This window comes from Triplophysa dalaica, chromosome 15, assembly GCF_015846415.1.
Source record: "Triplophysa dalaica isolate WHDGS20190420 chromosome 15, ASM1584641v1, whole genome shotgun sequence".
Classification (NCBI taxonomy): domain Eukaryota; kingdom Metazoa; phylum Chordata; class Actinopteri; order Cypriniformes; family Nemacheilidae; genus Triplophysa; species Triplophysa dalaica.
The window spans coordinates 18,904,942-18,925,415 of NC_079556.1; the positions used below are offsets into that span (position 1 = coordinate 18,904,942).

General features: G+C 38.6%; 1 protein-coding gene across 3 annotated transcripts in view; it reads right to left on the minus strand.

The window, feature by feature from the left end:
* Positions 1 to 2,075: 2,075 nt before the first annotated feature.
* Positions 2,076 to 20,474, minus strand: part of LOC130436476 (peroxidasin) — a 50,122-nt gene continuing 31,723 nt past the window's right edge. For all 3 annotated transcript variants that reach the window (XM_056767131.1, XM_056767132.1, XM_056767133.1), the window contains 12 exons: positions 20,091 to 20,249; positions 16,035 to 16,147; positions 15,768 to 15,924; positions 15,533 to 15,641; positions 13,583 to 13,740; positions 11,653 to 13,156; positions 11,438 to 11,572; positions 10,039 to 10,247; positions 7,850 to 7,964; positions 7,356 to 7,485; positions 5,478 to 5,591; positions 2,076 to 5,396 (listed from right to left, as the gene is read on the minus strand). In XM_056767131.1, the coding sequence (XP_056623109.1) occupies positions 5,268 to 5,396; positions 5,478 to 5,591; positions 7,356 to 7,485; positions 7,850 to 7,964; positions 10,039 to 10,247; positions 11,438 to 11,572; positions 11,653 to 13,156; positions 13,583 to 13,740; positions 15,533 to 15,641; positions 15,768 to 15,924; positions 16,035 to 16,147; positions 20,091 to 20,249 (3,032 nt within the window). In that variant the 3' untranslated portion in view covers positions 2,076 to 5,267. The remainder of the gene's footprint in view (positions 5,397 to 5,477; positions 5,592 to 7,355; positions 7,486 to 7,849; positions 7,965 to 10,038; positions 10,248 to 11,437; positions 11,573 to 11,652; positions 13,157 to 13,582; positions 13,741 to 15,532; positions 15,642 to 15,767; positions 15,925 to 16,034; positions 16,148 to 20,090; positions 20,250 to 20,474) is intronic.

Below are 20,474 nucleotides of genomic sequence, written 5' to 3' on the forward strand. Positions count from 1 at the left end.
ATTTCTGCACAAGCTGTCAGAAACCGTCTCAGTCTCATCTGCATGCTTGTCGTCCTCATCAGTGTCTCGACCTGACTGCAGTTCATCATCGTAACCAACTTGAGTTGGCAAATACTCACAAAAAAACGGATAAAATATAAAAAATAATAGCCTATACAAGACAGTTGTTTTGTTTATACGTGTTAAGGTTTTATATAAAACATGTTATTTAACTTATATTAGTAAGACTGTAACATGGTTTAACTTTGTGCAGTATTACCTTAACATCGTTACATCAATTGTTGGTTTGGAGATTGGGATAAAATGAGCCAGTGGGTAAGTTGGTCCATCTCAGCGACTGAACACTTTTTTGTCATTAGACCACACATTTCGGAATCCCCCGTTATTTCTGCCAGAATGTGAAAATGTGAAGTACATTGGAGAACTTGACGGCATAAATTGACTTTAAAAACTGTTTTTGGTTTGTCAAAGTAAAACAAATTGCTGGTACATCAAAGCAAATGTATCCAGGTCTTTAAATATGTATGATGCATTTTGGTGATTTACAAACATATAAAACCATGCAAATAATTTGGCTAAATAGTAGCCTGAATTTGTAATCTAGCAAGTTTTTTACAAAGTGGAAGCTATCGGGCAAATTGAGCCAAATGCTGTGGGTTAAATTGAGCGAGTGTCGACACTTAAACCTGCATCATTTTAAACTTAAGTCACTAATGGCCTTACTTGTTTGGCAGTAAAAGCAACGTATAATGCCAAGAATCTACAAAAACAGACATAGTGAGAGCAGAAATTCATTTATTTTGAATCAACAAACTCTCTGTTTAGTCTGCTTTTGGAAGGTTACAACTTTTGTGTTTCACAAGACAAGTTATTTAAGAAATGCAAACCGAATCATATTGCAAATTAAAAATATTGAAAAGTGAGTTTTATTTTATTATTTTTTGTTTAAATGAGTTTAAACAAATAACTAGTAGTATTTGTATGGAAAAATAATGATTTAATAACTTTTTTAGAAAGTAAATCTTTAAAAACATGGTTATTATTCAAATTCAGTTTTGGTTCAACTAACCCTGTCATGGGGCAAACTGAGCCACAGGAGCACTGTTTTATAAAAAGCACTATTCTTTAAGTCATGTCAAAGATATGTTCTTATAATTTAGATCATCCTGGAAACATCCTGAAATAAGATTGAATAATTGTATTGCATGTATACCTTGTTTTCTTTAATCTTGAGGACCTTACAAAAAAATGGCTCATCTTACCCCACTCTCCCCAAAGCATGTTTTTGGGAGATTGATTCCCATTTGTATTTACCATAATAAATGTGTGCTTACAATAGTAAATCTGTAGTTTTAGTACAGGCTGGATTTTTTTATATTACAGATATTTTATTTAGTAAAACATCTGCGTAAATTTGTATTCCCTTGACGAGAGCTCCGCCTAGTGGTCATTTTAAAATTATTGAATGACACATTAGATTTTTTAGAACAAGTTTGCATGTTGAAAAAAATATAATTGTGCCTTTGCAAAAAAAGTGTATTTTTGTGCCAAGTGTATTCTTGCCTTCCTATCCATAGGCTCAAACTTAGTTACAGTAAACACTTTGAGGCGTTTCCGTGAGTCAGTGGTCTCTACGGAGAGATAAGCCTGCTTGGCTAAAGTTAGGGGCCGTGTTACGGGGCTCTACATACACATATACAAGCTTAACAGATGGGGGGAGACTGCACGGCCTAATTGGGAAACTTGGCTCTGCTCCCGGACTGAACCCTGAAAGAAAACATCTCAGTTGAGGGAATGCGTTCACCTCCGAGCCAACAGAACATTTCCTCACGTTGCTGTCTTTTGGGCAAAAGGACAAATGACACTTTTTTAGGCATGCAAAGCTGAAACCATAGGGTTCATTTACAGGATGCTTTTAGAAGAGTCTTTGTTTGCTAGGAGAGAGATAAAGTCTCCTCTATGCCGGATACTTTCTTTGAGATATCAGTGAGAAGTTAGAGAGCAGTTGTGAGATTCAACACACTGAAGCTGGCTGTTAAATATCTTAGGAACAAACCACACAGCACACATTGTAGACAAACTGCAGGATGTCAAGCGTTTTGAGGATGTTTATTCGAACCTCTTGTGTTATAAATTGAAATTCAGACTTAGATTGAGATGATCAACAGTGGTGTGGAGAGAAATGCTGTTGAGGAAGAGCTGACCTTATTTATTGTTTTTTATAAATACTTCACCACTGTGAAAAACAATTAGAAATGATTTTAAATTTCATGCCGACTTTAAGGATATAAGCTGTGTGAAACTAGTTTCTGACATGGACAATGCACAAAGTTTTTGTCATTATTATAATGCGAAAATCTGCTAAGGGTGTTTCATATGTAACAAATCATGTAAAATTGTATCATATTTCATTAGATGCATGTACGTGAACCTTTTTTTTATAATTCTGTGTATTTTTCATGTTCTTGTATGATGTACAGTCATGCTACTCAAATGATGTGGATTTAAAGGAGCAATTTTGTGGTTTTAGCTGCATCTAGTGGTGAGGTTGCAAATTGCAACCAATGTCTCAATCCATCTCTTCCTTTCGAAGCAGTAGGGCTGCTCTCACAGGACTAAGATGTCGTCACGTTTTCGCTTCTTTGCCGAGCGAGATTAGGTATTTACGAAACCAACTTGTAAAGCAGTCGTTTCTGTTTAGGGCTACTGTAGGAACAACAGGATGAATTCCTTGTACAGGGGACCCGAGGTGTATGTTAGGTCCATGTTTAAGTTCTAATACCCCAAACACTAGCCAGCTTTAGTTTTTAAAGGACGGGATGACTTGCATAAGGGTCGAACTATGTTTGATTTTTCAGTAATTATAAAATGTGATGGAGACGTCTAAAGTTCATTGTAGTTCTTTTGAGTAGGCTACTTAAGTTTGTCAATGCCTCTAAGAACGGCGAAACGTGATCTAACTCTCTACTAGTTTGGCTTGTGTATAAGTCTCATTTAAACCAAGAGTTTTCCTTGTTCTGGTGAACAGTCTTTGGGTTTTACTCATATTAGTGCATTGGTATGAATAGGCCTGTCAGAAGAGACTGGCAGGCGTTCACACACTGCTTCTGATTCAGGCTGTTTTTACCAAAGTTGTTATTATGGAACCAAAATTGTTTTTTTTATGTCTTCAGTGGCAGTGACTGCATCTTCTCAAGCTCTTAAAAATATGAGGTGTTTTAACTCCACAAGACTCATGACATATAAACAAATCGTGGTGAAAGCATACAAATGGATTTTGGGAAAAAATAATCCATTAATTGATGATTAACACAGTTGTAATTCTTCATCATGCATGAAGCAACAGGGAATTCCTGGAATGATAAAATATCGTAACACGTCTCGATGTTTTTAAAAGTCATGTCTGGAGTTGCGAGTAGCCCCTAATGTATTTGCTACAAGAAATTATCATTATCATTTGTGTGAGTCACATATTCATGTTGTTTTTGTTACAACATATTCACAATTAAAGTACTTATTTTATAGTGACGTGACTGTTCGAAGCTACTTTTGCATTTTAACTATTCTTCAAAAATGATCAAATCCTGAACATGCTAGTTTTGACAATTTGTGTATTTGCCAAATACATGTTTTTTATTAAAGTAAAAGTGTAGGAACCGTGATTCATTTTTATATGAGCTGCTGACTGAGTGTCATATTGGTTGACATGTTATAATCATACAATCACTATATGTGTTTGATCATTGTATATAGTCCATACCTCATTCTGAATTCATTACTGCTAAATACCAAGATGATAGGTGACAGATGCTTGCATGTATTGTTTATATCACGTTACATACATGACTGTGCCATGAACCTGCAGAAGAAACTCAAACTCATTCCTCAGGTCTAAAGCAATGCCGTCTGTGCCCGATACATAACTGTTGAACAGTTGTTGTTTATTATGTGGTCATTTTATTATTGTCGAAATGCATACATTACAGTGCAAACAGTATTTGGCAAAATTACAAAATATAAGAATCACGTTGACCACTTGAGCGTATTCAGTCCTAGTGGGCAGTGCATTCCATGACAGGGGGGCACAGTTTGATTTGGGGGGGTTCGTATGATCATCGAGGAGGGAAGGAAGTAATCAAATTCCCATTTGGGAGTACTAAACCCCTGACATGGACACAACCCGAATGTTGCATAAGAGGCATGAATGATGAGTATAACATTCATTGACCATAAGTACACAAACCAAACCGCGATTCTGGTTATCTGACGTCTAACACGCTTCTGATGTTAAACCAGAATACAAGGGAATGTTTCGAAAGGGGCAGTAGTCTAGAGAGAAGGGGCTTCTTTCACCATCACAGCCCCCCGCATCTCTTTCATGTGGCTTTTATTACAGACACAAAAGCACAGCACGTTTTTGTACAATCAAGCGGATGTAAATATAAAGCGAGTCTGGATGAAAGAGTATGGATATGTGTGTACGCTTCAAGTGATGTATTGTGACGAGGCACAATTGTTAACATCCTTTAGATGAAGACTGGAGGAAACATCTGGACCTTCATTCAGAACACGAGGATATAAATACTGTGCTGGTCGATGAGGAACGTACAGTAACATCACGTGTCTGCGGAGCTCTTCTACCTCAGCTGCTAAAATAAAGATACCGAACCCAAAACATCCATCGTTCTAAGGAAAGCTAAAAGGCGCCCTCGTCTACGGTAACCCGCGACGGAAAAGCCAAGGGAAGCAAACATTTGGTGATCAGTAGCGTCTTTCCCCCACATTTTTCGCAAATATTTTTCACATTATTCTTCACGTAAAGATACAAAGCGGGAAATTCTGTTCTGAATATGATACTTGACATCATCAACCCTTAACGCAGGAATAAACAGTTTACCATTCTTTCGAGTAACTACGAATCGGCTTTTCGCTCAGATGTGGTTTTCAAAAGCACATAATGAGTGTATATACGATGCATTGTATATTGCGAACACAATAAAACGCACGAATCAAAAATGGAATAAAATAGCACCAGTTCTTGAGCATCTCCCATTCTGAAAGACAACAGGTCCAGAGGTGTACTCTGGGGTCATCTGAGGCCCGTGGGCCTGAGGGAGGGAGACACGGTCCCACATTCAGCCATCTGTCCATTCAAATACCCAAGGCAGTTTAAAGTGTGTTTAGTTGTGGGGGATATAAAAAATACCAATATATAAACAATATAAAAAACCCTGAAAGATGACTAAAAAAGCTCAAGGTCACGTCTGTCAAGCGTCCTGAGGTTTTAAGTGATGCTGGTCATCCAGACACATGGGGCAGCACGAGCCTCTGGGTGTCACGGGATTCACGCATACCACCCGTGGGCACTTCTCCACGAAACACGTCACCTGGGCCTCCTGAAAGAAACCAAGATGTGGTGTATCATTCTTTCTTGAATTCTCAAAACGTTTCAATTTTTGGTTTCCCGGTGAACTTACTTTACACTGACACACGGTGCAGTGATTCTTCTTCCAGCTTTTTCCGTCTTCTCGTTCTCTTCCCTCATCATCAGTGCAGCCGGTCTTGCTCAGACGGCCTTCAAGTCTTTTAATCTGTCAGCGGAGACAAACAAGGAAACATCAAAATTATTTCCAGAGTCTTCAATTGACTGAACCATAATAGCGTCAAGTGGGTTAAGGGTCCAATAGATCATTTCAAGTTTCAAATGTGAATTTGCTTAAATGGGTTTATTCTAGAGCTCTTGAAACACGTGCTGTTATCTGATCTGATGTTTAGAAAAGCTGTTTAACGCATGCCCACATGGTGGTCCTTTCAGAGGCCGCTTATGTGACCGTTTCCTCAGCTAATGCTCTGTTTCCTGAGTCGACATCAAAGACACTCATAGTTTCTAATGTGTACGTTAAAATATGATTTCTGGACAAGGTTCAAGACGTGTTGTGTGTTCACAATTGTTTTTTTTAACGATAGCAGTCTGTTTAATCACATCCGCTTGTCATGACTTAACAAGCAGATTGGTTTAGTTAAAACACAGACCTGTGTGAATATGTATAAAGTTTCTATTTTTGTTTAATTTGCACTTTTACTGCTTTAAGAAGTTTTTTCTTAGGGTTTAATTTTCTTAATTTTGTTAAAGATACAATGAGTAGATTTTTGATGAAAATATACAAAAGCAGTTACTGAGCAAGAACTTAAAGATCAGCATTGGTGGAAAAATAATAATAATGATTTGTAATTCGAGCTGTAGGGTCGGATTTTGCAGATGAGTACGTAAAGTAACCTGCACTTTTATGTTTCAAACAGAGAGAGAGGCGAGTTTCAAATTATGTTGCATTTTTCAAAAAACATCAAAAATCATAATTTACGTGAAAAAAATTAGACCGAAGAGACCACTTCTAGATGTATTGTGGCCATTTCAGTCCAGTGTCTGTTGAATTTTAATAAAATCAAACGTCAGGAGTGTTAAAGTCATCCAAAAGAAATGTGAAAGACTGACAGCATGACAAGACACAGGTTATCACAAAAAAAAATATTTTTCAAATGTTCCTAAATACATGTACAAAGAAGAGTTTGTTTCCAAAAGTAGATAATCATAAATCAATTATGTCATCATGGTTTTGTTGTGTAAGTTGCTGTTTATTAAACAAAACAACTGCAGTTTGATTTCGGAGAGATATTGTTAGTAGTTCATAGAATTAAACAAAAATGATAATTTTACCTAAACACATAAATAGTAAATTCAGAAAAACTGAAATTGGTCTTTGAAATATCATGAAGTATCATGAACCCAGTGCATTGTATCATTTGTTATCAGTGCACCTCTATTGACCAATAAAAAATAAATTCCATATCTTCAGTATTTCATACAATTCCAAGCTATTCAATACTCCATAAGTTCCACGTTTTTTCAACATTGACTTATTACAGCATGCTGGAATTTCATCAGGAAGTTTTGAAATGATGGACAATTGGTCAAGAGAAAGGTCTGGTTGCATTCATTCAAGGTAAAAATTGTCTAGCCTGTTATCCTTCTACACACAGTATAGAACAGTCCATAGTAATTGTTTAACCGCTTGTTTAATGTGGATTAATATATTCATTTTGTGGAAAGATTTGATCAGATATGGAACAGGGCGGATATTTTCACACCTGTTTTTAATCAAGGAAGCATCTGGAAAGTTGATTCTAGACCTGTTAAGCCGGACAGTAAAACTATCTGGCTCAATTGTCCTTCCTGATGTTGTACACAGACATCTGTGACTGGGTATAGTGTTTATACTGTAAATGCTTGTCATTTCTACGGTTGTATTTTATGTATTATGGGATGTTAAAAAATGAGATGAATCATGAGTCCTGACCTGTTTTCGTAAACTTGTGATAGTTTTCTGCATGTCTGTTACAAACTCCTGGAAATCCTTTATTGAAGGTTCAGTGCTTGACTGTGCTGATACACTTGTGTTCATTGTAACTTGAGCCTCTTCCAATGCGCTAAAAAACAAAAATGACGAAGTAAACTAAATCTTTACATCAATACATCATGTAGTTTTTATTATTCATGTGATTTAACTTAAAGAAACAGTTTGCCCCAAATTTAAATTCTCTAACAATTTACTCATCTAGGTGTGTTTTTAGCTCAACACAATATTTGTTTTATATAGAAATTCATTAATTGTTCTTATATCATAAAAGTAATCCAAATGACCCCAACAGATAAAATAGTAGCAATATGATGCAGGGTGAGTAAACTAGGAGAGAATGATCTTTTTGGTTGAATTAAACTGTTTGGGAGTTTAGGATGTAGTGTTTCTCATCATATTTTGACAGACAGTAAAATAGAGAATGTGTGCTGTACCTGTGGTTATTTGTGAAGTTACTGTCAGATCTCTCTTCAGCATAGCTTTGCTCCGTTGACCTACGACCTCTAAAGTGATATGTAAGGGCGTTGAACTGACCTTTAGTGCGGCAGTCTGCAGAATGCAAAATATTCAACATTTTACTTGATGCAGGCGAGCAACACTGAATTTACACACAAAAAAAACATTTAAAACAGTTCACATGGACATAAAGGCGCAGTCACTTAAATTTAGCGGCATCTTTTGGTGAGTTTGCGAATTGCAACCAACGGCTCAGTCTACTGCTGAGTGCTGACCAATCCCTTTTGAATCACTTCGGTGGCTGAGACAGTTCAACTATGTCGTCACGTTTTTGCTTCTTTGACAAAGGAGATGCATTATTTACTCAACGTGCTCTGTTGAGGAGTTTGTCCGTTTAGGGCTACTGTAGAAACAAAATGACGAATTCCATCCAAGGGGATGCGTGGTGTATGTAGATAGAGATAATTCATTCTAAGATAATAAAAACACAACTCTTCGTAATGTAATGTCTTTATACACCTCTGAAGACAGAGTTATGTGTGTTATATTGAATTTATATCAATAGATCCTCCTTAAACTTACACATTGGTCATTTAAGAAAACTGTTATCTAGAATGTTTTTCAGAAAACTTGGGTTATGTGACCACATTAACACAAGCAGTGTTCTTTAAGGTGGCATGAATTAAGACATCAATTTTAACCCGAGCTTTTGTTTTATAAGAGGGAATCGTATTCAAGTGAACATCCAGTAGGTGTCAGAACTGAAAACGCCCTTGTTAAAACTGTTATTGACACAAGTGCCCAGCGAACTCCAGGACCTGGAATGCACCTATCTATGACGTCATTGATAGTTTGAACACCGCCTCCAAAGAAGAATATCAACAACTTCTCTAGCCCTGCCCACTAGATGGAGCGAGCAAGCAATAAATATGCCATTAAAGATCGCACAATACTGTGCAGTCGGTGCCTGGTTGTGGAAGAACACAGTCTCTGCATAACCTTCCTTCGGATTCCGACATTAGTGATGTGTGGTTGAAGATTATTTTTAAATATGTTCCAGCTCACATGGGTAAAACATTGAGTGTTTGTTCGCCTCCTTTCACCGCGGATTCCTTTGTGAACAAGGCACAGGTCGATGCTGGATTTGAGGAGAGACTAAATTAAAAAGGCAGTGCAATGCCGTCAATATTGGACTTGACAGGAATGCCGCATCAATCTTATGTGAGTAAAACATATTTGTACTATGCGTCACTATTGCTTTGTTAGAGATCACTTGATATGCCTGATAATGTGTAACCTAATGTTACGTGTCTAACCAAATTCACAGAACGCTCCAACTAAGTTTACTACGCAAACTGCTATCCAATCAAAGCAGTGGGCATTTACTTCCAAGTCTTACATGCATTAAAACCCAGTGTTTGTCGAGCCGGCCTCAAAACCTGGGTAGAAATGACCCTATTCCTAACAGAATTGATTTTGATGTAAAAACCACAAAAACGTCAAAAGTAGACCTCATACAACAGTAAAACAATAAAAAAGGCCAGTTCATGACACCTTTAAAGTTGCTCGCATGACCTGGATGTGAAATCAGTCTCAGTCGTTTCCTATTCAGCATTAACCAGCATTCCAGTGTCCATGTATTAAATTATACATGCAAAGAACAGCACACAATAGTCTTGTGACACAAAATTCATTAACTTATCCAGAAAAACTTTTAGTTGATGCCCTGACCTCAGAACAGTGTTCTCAGAATGCTGCTCACATTCAATGAGTCCATAGTGTTGACTAGTCAGATAATACAATGCATGACGTGAAGCAAGTCTGAACAAAGCAGTCCAGTGCAAACTCAGACTACTGCGTGTCAATGCCAAGGACAAGACAGAAATCAAGGGCATCATTGAAATACCAGTAAATAATCTGATAACTAGTCTGATGACTTATACAAAAAATAAATAAGGGTGACTATACGGAACCGTCACATAGCCCGTATGTGCCAGACGCCTCTGCTGCTAATGCAATACTCTAGCAAATGAGCTACAGAAACATCAACAAGGTCAACGGGTCAAACAGGTCTATTATATAATACTTTATCAGATCATGCTCAGTTGAGTCGGGTAGAGGAGAACAAGAGAGCGGTTAAAAGTACAGTCATAAAAGAGTCCTGTACCTTCACAGCAGTCCTGCCACATCCGTAGGTCAATCCTGGGCAAGTCATCACAGCTTCCATAGCCGTGAGGGAAGTCTGCCACACTGAAGACATCCGACTGGATGCGGGTGATGTTGTCACTATTGTCACACAGCACCCGGGCGAGAGATGTCTGCTTCAACTGAGTCAACTGTGCTGGATTAAAGACGCCTGGGTTCTCATACCAAAACCTACACGGACATTAAAAGATACGTTTTTTATCATTAAAATATACTTTCTTAGCTCAGTAACAAACTACAGACAATACAAAGTTTCTGATGTTTTCCAATGTTACTGCCCCCCACCCAGTGTTTGATCCAAGCATGCCATTGGCTGAGCCAAAACATTACATCAATCAAATAGACAAATTGTTCAAATTGATTAAAGACACAGATTTCCGTCTGTTTAGGAGGCAACCCTCGGAATGGCTCACTTTTATAGTGGAAAAAGAAAATGAAAAGAGGAGCTGGAGTGGAAACGGCTTGAGCGTCACATGGTTTTTGTGGAATGATTATAGTGTGAACTATTTAAACATTTTTTATATATTTAAATCAAATACAATATCGGTCTTAATATTATTGAAAAAAATCTTAACTAAGCGAAAAAAAAATCATATTTACATATATTTACATAAGTAATTTTAAGACAGAAAAAATTTGAAAAAACTTTTAAATAAGTAATTTCCATTGTCAAAGATTAGTTTTAGGGGATAAAATTATCGACCACATGGGGACTTTAACTGAAATTAAAGAAAAATTTAGCTTAACCTAAATACAAATGAATTCCTAAATTAAATAAAAGTTAAATAAAATAAATTTAATCCCAAAACCAATTACAGTATTTAAAAAATGCCAATAAAAGTACAGAACAAAATGGGTAAAATATTAAACAAAATGTTAAACTAACGTATAACCACATTAACAAGAAAAAAAGAAATATATAAAAATAAAAGAGAATAAAAAATATGAATAAAACTACAAATAAACTAAAGAAATATTAAATGAACTCTAAGCTGGACATGTCAAGCTTGATCTAAAGCTTCTTTTAATAAATCAAGAATGTATGTAAAAACATTTTTTTAGGAAAAAATATGCTAGAAAATGTCTAATTTAGCTTGTTAAAAAACTGTATAGCTTCATTTACATGTTCGCAAAACTTTCCTTTTAAAAGTACTGCCTGAGCTGGTTTACCAACATCTCGACAAAGGTTCTTGCTTACATGTAAACAAAGAAAATAAGTTCAAATTTACAGTAAAAGTCTGTATGTGTGAATACAGCACACATTATTCACAAATTAAGTTCGACAGCACTTTTGCTCATGTGATGTTCCTTTAATACACATTAAACCATTCATGAATACACAGAGAAGCAAAAAGTCTCACCTGTCACCATCTCTCAGCCGTTTAAACTGCGTGGCCAGTAAACACATGAGAGTTGGACCCAGTCTGCTGCCAGGCACCAAATCTTCAGCCATCAGAGCAGGAAATAGATCGATATTCAGAGGCGTGCCATACAGTCTGCACGAATAACATACCATTATACCCAACAAAGTGTGGAATTCAGTATTATTACATGTTTCACAACTATCGCGACTAACCTTTGAAGCTTTTCACGTACGCTGGGGTTCTGAATCTCATTCCTCAGATCCTCAAACGTCTGAGCGGCTGTGAGGTTGCAGAACAACCGGTAGTCATTATACGACGGGATGCCGTGATCACGCCCCCTTTGAATGTTCATGGCGGCGAGGTCGAGCGCCACAGCATGCGCCATTGAGAATAGACGTTCCGTGAGCTCCGTATTCAGCAGCTGTGAGGACACACGCATTTTCCCCGCTACTCCGAACAGGCCGCGAAGCAGCGGATCGATGCCTCCCTCGTTCACAATGCGGAAAGGCGAGAAGAAAGCTTTATGCAGTGAGATGTGTCCCTGCTGGATCGGCTGGAAGTTCTCGTCTAGACGGTACAGAATGGGATTAATGAGCGTGTGGCCGAACCGGAAGGCGGCGGTGGCGAAGGCGTTGAGGATACCGGCGTTAATGTTGGGATTGTAGCCGTTATAATCACCCATGAGCCTCATTCCAGCCTCGCCGAGGATTTTAGGGAGCCAGTGGCTGTAGGTGATGTGTTGCATCTCAGCTCCAACGATCTTCCTGGCCTCGTGGTAAATGGTGTCCCCGTCCCAGTGAGGGTTGAGACGTAGCAACTCGCTAGCAATGCGATTATGCTCGCGGAACCAAACCGTGTGCATGGCTGTCAACCCAAGCTGCTCATTGGCACGGTGATCTCCGGCTAGGAAGCAAGGGATGGGGCTTTCGTTTTCATCTCTCATGCACTCCGTTGGTGGCCCGGTGGCGAACGGCAAAAGCGGCTTACCGGTGCGTTGAACGATACCCTGACGTAACATTCCCCTGTGGCTGGCCAAGTCCCTGACCTCTTCCGCCTCGTGCTTCAAGCTACCGTATACGTTGGAAGCGTCGATGTAGGAGGTAAGCTGGTTCATCTGTTCACGCGGATACACCGAGTTCATAAGTAGAGACGTCATTCCGCTACCGCAAACTGGACTGGACCGCACGAAGAACATGCAACGTGCTCCGCTACGCCGCTGGCGAGGGTCGTTCGGCGGGAACATAATGGGAAAGCAAGGAGGGTCGTTGGTGCACACCGAGGTGCACAGCTGACCATCAGAGAAACGTGACTGGCTAAGGGATACGACGGTGGAATCCAGGTCGTGGTCCAAGAACTGGCCCCACTGCATGAGCATATGTGTATAGCGGTCGTCCGGGGTGATGGTCTCCGTGCCGATCATTGAGGTGGACACCAGGCGCGGGAGCGGCAGAGGGAAGCCGTTGTGCCATCTCTCGGTGGTCCCACGCGGAAGATTGAAACCGTTGTCGTAGGCGGGCTTCAGCAAGCGTTCGAAGGCGGTGAGGGACGCGCCCCACATTGGGTGCTGAAGGTTGTTGCAGGTGCCGTCGTGGGTGCGATACTTCTGGTGGAAGCAGATATCAGAGCAGTTGTTGAAGCGTCGATGGGCCTGGCAGCCAGACAAGTTGGCGATCATATCCAGGAATCGTGGTGACACCAGATCATTGTAGCGGAAGGCTGAGAGACATTTGTAAACAAGAAATATGGTATATTCAAATGGAAGAGAATGAACTATTCTTTTAAAGAAAACAGTGCCTTGATATTTAATCTGGCTGGAAGGTAAAACACTCAGATCGTCCAAACACACAGGATCCTTTTACCATCATGTGGCACCGAAAGCGGGTTGTCATAACCAGAATAACAGTGTTGTCTCCTTGGCAGTACAAACTGTGTCTACTGAGCATTAGTGACTTACACGTTTCTTTCGACATAAACCAGTTGTGCATTCTTATGTCAATTACTTATAATAAAAGCAAGCTGGAATTTCTATTTGCTCGTGACCTTTTTATGTTAGTGGTAGCAATAGACTTAATATGGTAATTTGGCTGAGAAATGTTTGTAGTAATGATATGTAAAGCAGATGGAAGGGGTTATGTGAGATACCAGTTCCATTCGTGTCCACCATGAGGCCCTGGTTGACATGCCTCTGAATGAGAAGTAACGTCTGCTCAAAAATCTCTCCCGCTCGGGCCTGCTCCACGGTGTAGGGGTCCCGGGGGTAACGAAACAGAGCCAGCAGCTCGCCGGGGGTACGGGGAGATCTGACAAAGGTGATGGTGGAGAACACGTTAACATCACAGCACGAAATGTTTCGAATAGAACTTAAAGGGACAGTTCACTCCCCAAAAAAAACTTGGTCAGCATTTATTCACCATCATGTGGTTGCTAACATGTATAATATAACATATAGATAACATATATGACTCTTTCTTCTGTGGAAGACAAAATAAGATATTTTGAGAAATGTCACAGGGGTGTTCACTCCAACATCCTTCAAATATCTTATTTTGTGTTCTATAGAAGAAAGGAAAGTCATGAAGGTTTGGAATGACATTACGGTGAGTAAATTCCATTCCATTTCATTTTCTACCGCTTATCCGAACTACCTCGGGTCACGGGGACGGTGAGTAAATGATTAAATCAATTCATTTTTGGTTAAACTACAACTTTAAGATGCGTTTTGTAAAAACAGACATTCTTTAATGTTACCTGCTATAAATAACAGGCTCACAATGTGACTTTGCTTATTTTATATTGTACGTGTGATTAACTACAAACAGTCAACTCTTATTTATTATAGTTGAGGTCATTAAAGTGAGGCAGATAGACAAAGATCAAGCGCTTTGCCAAAGTTAACAGTCAGCCTTTCAGAACTAAAAACTGTTGGTGTCGATTCAAACTAAATCAAAAGAACATTCAAATCATACGGCGAGTTTGATAAAACAATATTATTTGGAGAAGACAGCAGGTGCCAATTTAAAACAGTATTACACAGGGGTCACTTGTGCCAAACACAGGGCCGTGTTTTGTCTTGGACTGCATAATATCAAAAAGAGGACTTTTATATCTTGCCAACCTCCCATAAATATTATAACTGTATTTAATTACAATTCAAAATAGCAAATCTGTGTTTTCTGTGGAAATATGACATCGGTTTTGTAATTCAGACTTGAAACACAAGCCAGACGCCAGACATTTGCAATCTCTCCTGACGAGGATATCATTATCATTCAGATAGACCTTATACAAAGAATATTTGTTTTGGAAGCAAATCTCTCTTGAGCTAAAACAACGCAGTCTCATGGGAATTCGTGACAATGTCAAGAACTGTAATCTATTCATTCGTGTTCATAGACACGAATTTGCCCCTTTTTTCATGTCACCCAGCACGACTTTCAATCTAACGTATTTTAATACCCAACATCTTTCATTTGTATATATCAACGCAATGTGATGTGAATTCATACCTATTTTACAAGGTGGCTCATTCGAGTGAATCTCTTTTTCCTACAATCTCATTCATGTTCTGTAATGATTCGATTTCGCCCCTGTGACGTTAGGTTTAGGGGCGGGGTTAGGGGAGCCATTTATCATTGCATTGCCACATCGTGAAACTTGCGTTTTAAGCTAAATTATAAGAAGTGTGAAATGTGAAACAGATAACCCAGTATTCTGTTTACCTGGGGTTTAGAATATCCCGGGGTTAACCATTTTAAGTGTGAAAAGCTCTCTGTCTTTTTCCCTTATTGGTTCCCTTCTGGTTTTAACAATACAAATAACAATTTGACAGCATATATTGTTATTGGTTTGTCATACATATTTGGAAAAACTTGAGGGTAAATGTTCAATTCTGGGTAAACCGTTCCTTTAACAACCCACTGATCCAGCTCAAAGGCCAAAGCGCATGCTTCTTTTCCAGTGAGGAGTGACGAATTCATCACATTGACCAGCCCTTGTCCAGGGTACACATGATGCCAGGAAATTCCTGATGGCTTACAGAATTGTGACTCACAGCACAGGGATTTGTTTTTCCTGGCATATTTTAAAGCCTACCCGTCAAAGAGTTGCCTCCTTGTTGAGTCTATCGCGCTGTTAATGCTCCGAATGGCCTCTTCGAGGGAAGTGGAAACGTATGGATCGCCCTCCCTGCTCACCTGCGGTACTTGAGACACAAGAACATAAAAACAATTCAAGCGTACAGATTGAAGTTCGGACAGGCAGGTAATTGTGTTATATTCTACTTATTTTACATTTTTAAATTTTTTCCTTTTTCCTATTCATTTCTTACCTTGAACGGTTAGCACCATGCTGGAAGAGGAATACCCAATGGAGTTACGAGCTACACACTCGTATCTTCCCCCATCGGCGAGCCCCACGTCTTGAACTTCCAGATAACCCTCAGGGTTGATATGAAACTTCCCGCTCTCAGTTATCTGCACTCCATCCTGCAGATCAGGACCACAGATTTCAGTTTCAGTGAGATTCGGGACAGTCCCGTGAGGACTGCCGTGGATGGATGGAGGTGGCTGTTGTGTAAAGAGGCGATTGGTCTAACCTTGCTCCACGTGAGGATAGGTGTGGGCTCGCCCTGAGCACTGCATGGAATCTGGACATCTGATCCAGACTCCACGGTCAAATCCCTTGGAGCATTTGTGAAAACAGGCGTTACTGATGATGTAAAAACACATGTTAATGATTACAGCGCACTGAGAAACAGCTGCATCTATCATGTGAGCATGCACAGGTCATACGTGCACCAGTTCTCAAGATACGGTAATTACGGAGAAGTCAATGAGAGGGCAAGAGGTTCAGTCAAAGTCAAAGCCAACGTGGATTTGCTGGTAAAAAAGCATAATTGAAAAATCTGAACCCCAAAGCAATGAGCAGAGGTTACAGAAACATTACCAAAAGAAATAGTTCACATTAAAAGTGAAAATTCTGTCATCGTTTACTCAACCTGCTCTCATTTTAAACCTGTGTGATTTTCTTCTGCAAAACACAAAAGAAGATATTTAACACATATTGGTAACCAAAAACCGTTGGTCCCCATTGACTTGTTTTGTATGGACACAAAACCAATGCAAGTCAATGGGGACCAATGGTTTCTGTTAACAACATTTTTCAGAATAAATTCTTTTATGTTTTGGAGAAGAAAATCATACAGATTTGAAAAGACAAGAGGGCGTGTAAATAATGACAGAATTGACATTTTAAAGGTGATCTATTGTCACCAAGTGCTAAACGTTCATCTAGAGCGGTGTTTTTAACCAGGGGGCATCGAGATGAGTTAAAATTACTTTTAAAAAGCCAAATCAACCTAAAAAAAATAATTTTTTTAAGAGATATTTAAATGTTTATAAATATATATATATATTTTTTTATTCCATTATATATATATATATATTTTTAAAAACAATATTTAGACCTATATTTTGATTTCAATGAACACGTTTTAAAAGATTTATTGGACCATAGTAACCTTGTTCTTAGTCTTAGTTAGAATCTGAGTATTTTGATCACAAATATGTTTTTTTCTGACTATGCCGAACTACAGAATAATATTGTGAGTGGGGGCCTTCCAAAATGGTTATGGACAATGAAGGGGATCATCTTATGATCTATACAGTCCAGTTTTCAGGACAACACAATGATTAACTTAGGAAAAGTAAACAATGTTTCAGTGTTTGACCACAAACTGAACAACATGCGACATGATTGTCATTATAATTGTATAACTTCCCAGAAGTCTCTTGAATTTTAGTGGTTTCATGCTCCTAGGAGACAATATTCACCGCACAAAACAAACCATGTTTATCCTCATTTTATTTATATAGTCGGTGTTGTTTGAGTTGTGTTCTTTAGGCTTTGTGGTTTTCCTCATGGTTATTGTCAAATGTTGGCTATTGTTTAATTTAGATGCTTCAATCATGTCAGATGAATTTGTGCTGAAATAAAAACAAAACAACAAAACATATGGTAAGTCATTTCTCATATTCTCGAGTAGTCAGGGTTGGGCAATGAAAACTTGGTTATTGTGTTGCTTTTTATTGCCGCCCATGAGCCTGTCAGAACAGATCTGCGAACCATTTAAGGGTCGTGACCCAACAGATGAGATCCATTTATCTGCCCTTCAGCTCATCTCCTTAACGGCTAAAAAAAGGGAACTGTCAAAACTGCTAAGGAAGCAAATAACTGCCCAGAGGAATTTTTATTTTTATTGTTTGATGGAGTTCTCAGTTGTATTATATTTAACAATCAAATTAGTCTCAGATTGTTTTCTTATAATGATTGAAAAAACAAAAACTGAAACATATGAGACTGGAATTGTTGGAACACATAAAGAGTATGGAGGTGTAAAATGAATGTAGATTGTAGAGGTTAAATAATCTGCATTTGGGAAAATTTAATGAGAAATGTTTGAGTTCATATTGAGATATTCAATAATATTGACTTTTGAGAACTTTTCTGAGACATTTGTGAGATTGCTGCCTCTCTTTTTAGGAGAAATATTTGAGATGCAGATGTGACTTCCCATTGCCCTCATTGACGTCTAAGAGAAATAATTGAGATATTTAAGAGATTGGTGATTTTTCTTCCTTCTTGGTGCTTTCTCACTTCTCATCCATCGGTTCCTGTGAGGCTGATTTAAATGAAACCAGCCGTGAGTTAGAGCAAGGCCTGGGTTTTAAAGTAAATCCTGCCGGTTGTTATGCAGTGTGTTAACTGCCATCACTACATGGAAAACATCTCGTCATGTGGGAATTTCAAAGCTGCAAGCTTTTCTGGCCCTTCCACAAGCCTGTAATAAAGCTTAAGAGGTGGTTTAAAGGCACTCACATAAAGGGACGTGGTCCCACATCTGTCATTGAGGTTTTATGGGGGGATTGTTGTTTTAATTGTAGGCTTCGGTTGTGGGTAAATAACAAATTTGTTTATGAAGTCAACCCTCCTTTCCTCTGGGTATAACACCATGGAGAGCTGACCCGCTGGTTTCAGTAGATTATCACTCATTTGTATTGTGTAAAGTTCATTATATCGACGGTTTCATTATTTAGTTTGGGCTACATAATGTTTGATATATTGTTGCCGCCGAAACAGTCTATAGCAACATTTAGATCACAGTGTATATAAAGTTGTTATGCTCTCAGTACCACTTTATGTTATTTGCACATCTAATGATGAAATGATTACTAATGTGTAAATTACAGAGCAGGAGAAATATATCAAACAAGTCAAGATATTGAAAACGTATCATTAAAGGTCAAGAACAAGTGCCTTTAGAAACAAGATCAATGTAAAATACATCCACAGTTTGCAGCATTGGAAGGTCTGGAACTTATGGACGCTTTCTTTGACCAAGGCCTTTCCAAGAGGCCATTTGAATGAAAGGTAAACTAACCAATCACGTTTCGTCATGTTTAGAGGTGTGGAAATGTCTCCGCAGTAACAGACCGGTGTATATTCACGAACGTGTTAACAATTATAAGGTTATGCCGTGAAACTTGCATACTTTTAGGAAACGTTTAGTCGATCTGGATGAATTCTTATAGGAACCGTTGTAAACGTCACACGGAAATCCTGTGAAATTCAACCAATCAGATGAGGACTTCGAACGTGTTTCCATAAAAGTGTGCTTTATGCATCAGACGTTTAGCCAACGGTCCGTGGGCGAGACACTTAGTCTGAGACTAAGTGTTATATCATGCCGCTCTTACTAGACTTTTTGTTCCATTGACTTCACTTGCATCAGACCGGAAATACAAGCAAAAGAAAGAAAATGCATTTCACTGCATTTCAAAGGTCAAGTTTGGTGACTTGCGAATTCGCATAACATGACAATTTGTGACCAATAGAAGATTAGTATGTCATGCTGATATTGTGATAGTAACAGGAAATGCTGATCATAACAGTATTGTACAATCCCATTTTGTACAATGAAGGTATATAACAAAAATCTATTTGGTTCCTGTCACATACACTATGCAGGGGTATGTTTAATTTTTTTTTTCCTAAGTCTAGGTTTAATGAGTAATAATTGTTTTTAGCAATTTTTCTTGCTAAACTACATATATTATTATAATACTACGGTTATTGTGGTGAGACTATACTAAATTTGTTGTTACTTGTGTTTTACTGCAAATTAAAAACCAAAAATTACCCAAAAACAATTGTTATTGCACTTGTTGTAAATAATAAAATTACAATTAGCTTTTAACCAATTTACAGAAAAAATGTGTTACATTACTGTGGTGAGGAAGGCGGGATGAGAGCCGTGGGGCAGTGCCGGTGATGTGAGTGATAGTTGGAATCAGCTGTGCGCACACTGGTCCCGCATATCTCACGGAGGAAATGGGGAGCATAAGAGGACGAGCGACAGGACTGCTGACGAGAGAGGACCGGGCCGGACATGTTTAAGTTTGTATGTATGTTCTTATGGCCTTTTACTTCCTTGTTATTGTTTGTTTATTTTGATTAAAGTTTGTTTCAATGTTCGCCGGCCTCCTTCCTTCCCTACTTTGAACTGTATTATAATTACTCACAATTTTTATTTTTTAAACATGAACAGCAGACGGTGGTTAGAGGATCATGGATATTGTGAATTTGTTCTCACCGGTCTGAAGGACATTTAGCTGAACAGCTGCTCTGGCAGTGCCAACTGGACTGACCGCCTGGCATTCATACTGGCCCTGATCATGAAGGGCAACACGACTGATTCGCAAGCTGCCCGTCGACAGGATGACATGTCTTCTTTCATTGGGCAGAGGGCTGCCTATAGTAAGAAAAACATACGTTCCATTATTCTGCCACAACTGAAAGCTTTGTAAACAGCTGATACACTGACTGACAGTAATTCAATAAACTTTAAATGTGTCCTTGTGTCATTTAACGTAATGTTCTGGGTTAAACACTGTTGATGGCATCTGTATTCATGCTGTGAATTATCACAGACAATCTTTATAACTCAGTCCCTCAGACCAAGAAAACCAAGAAATAA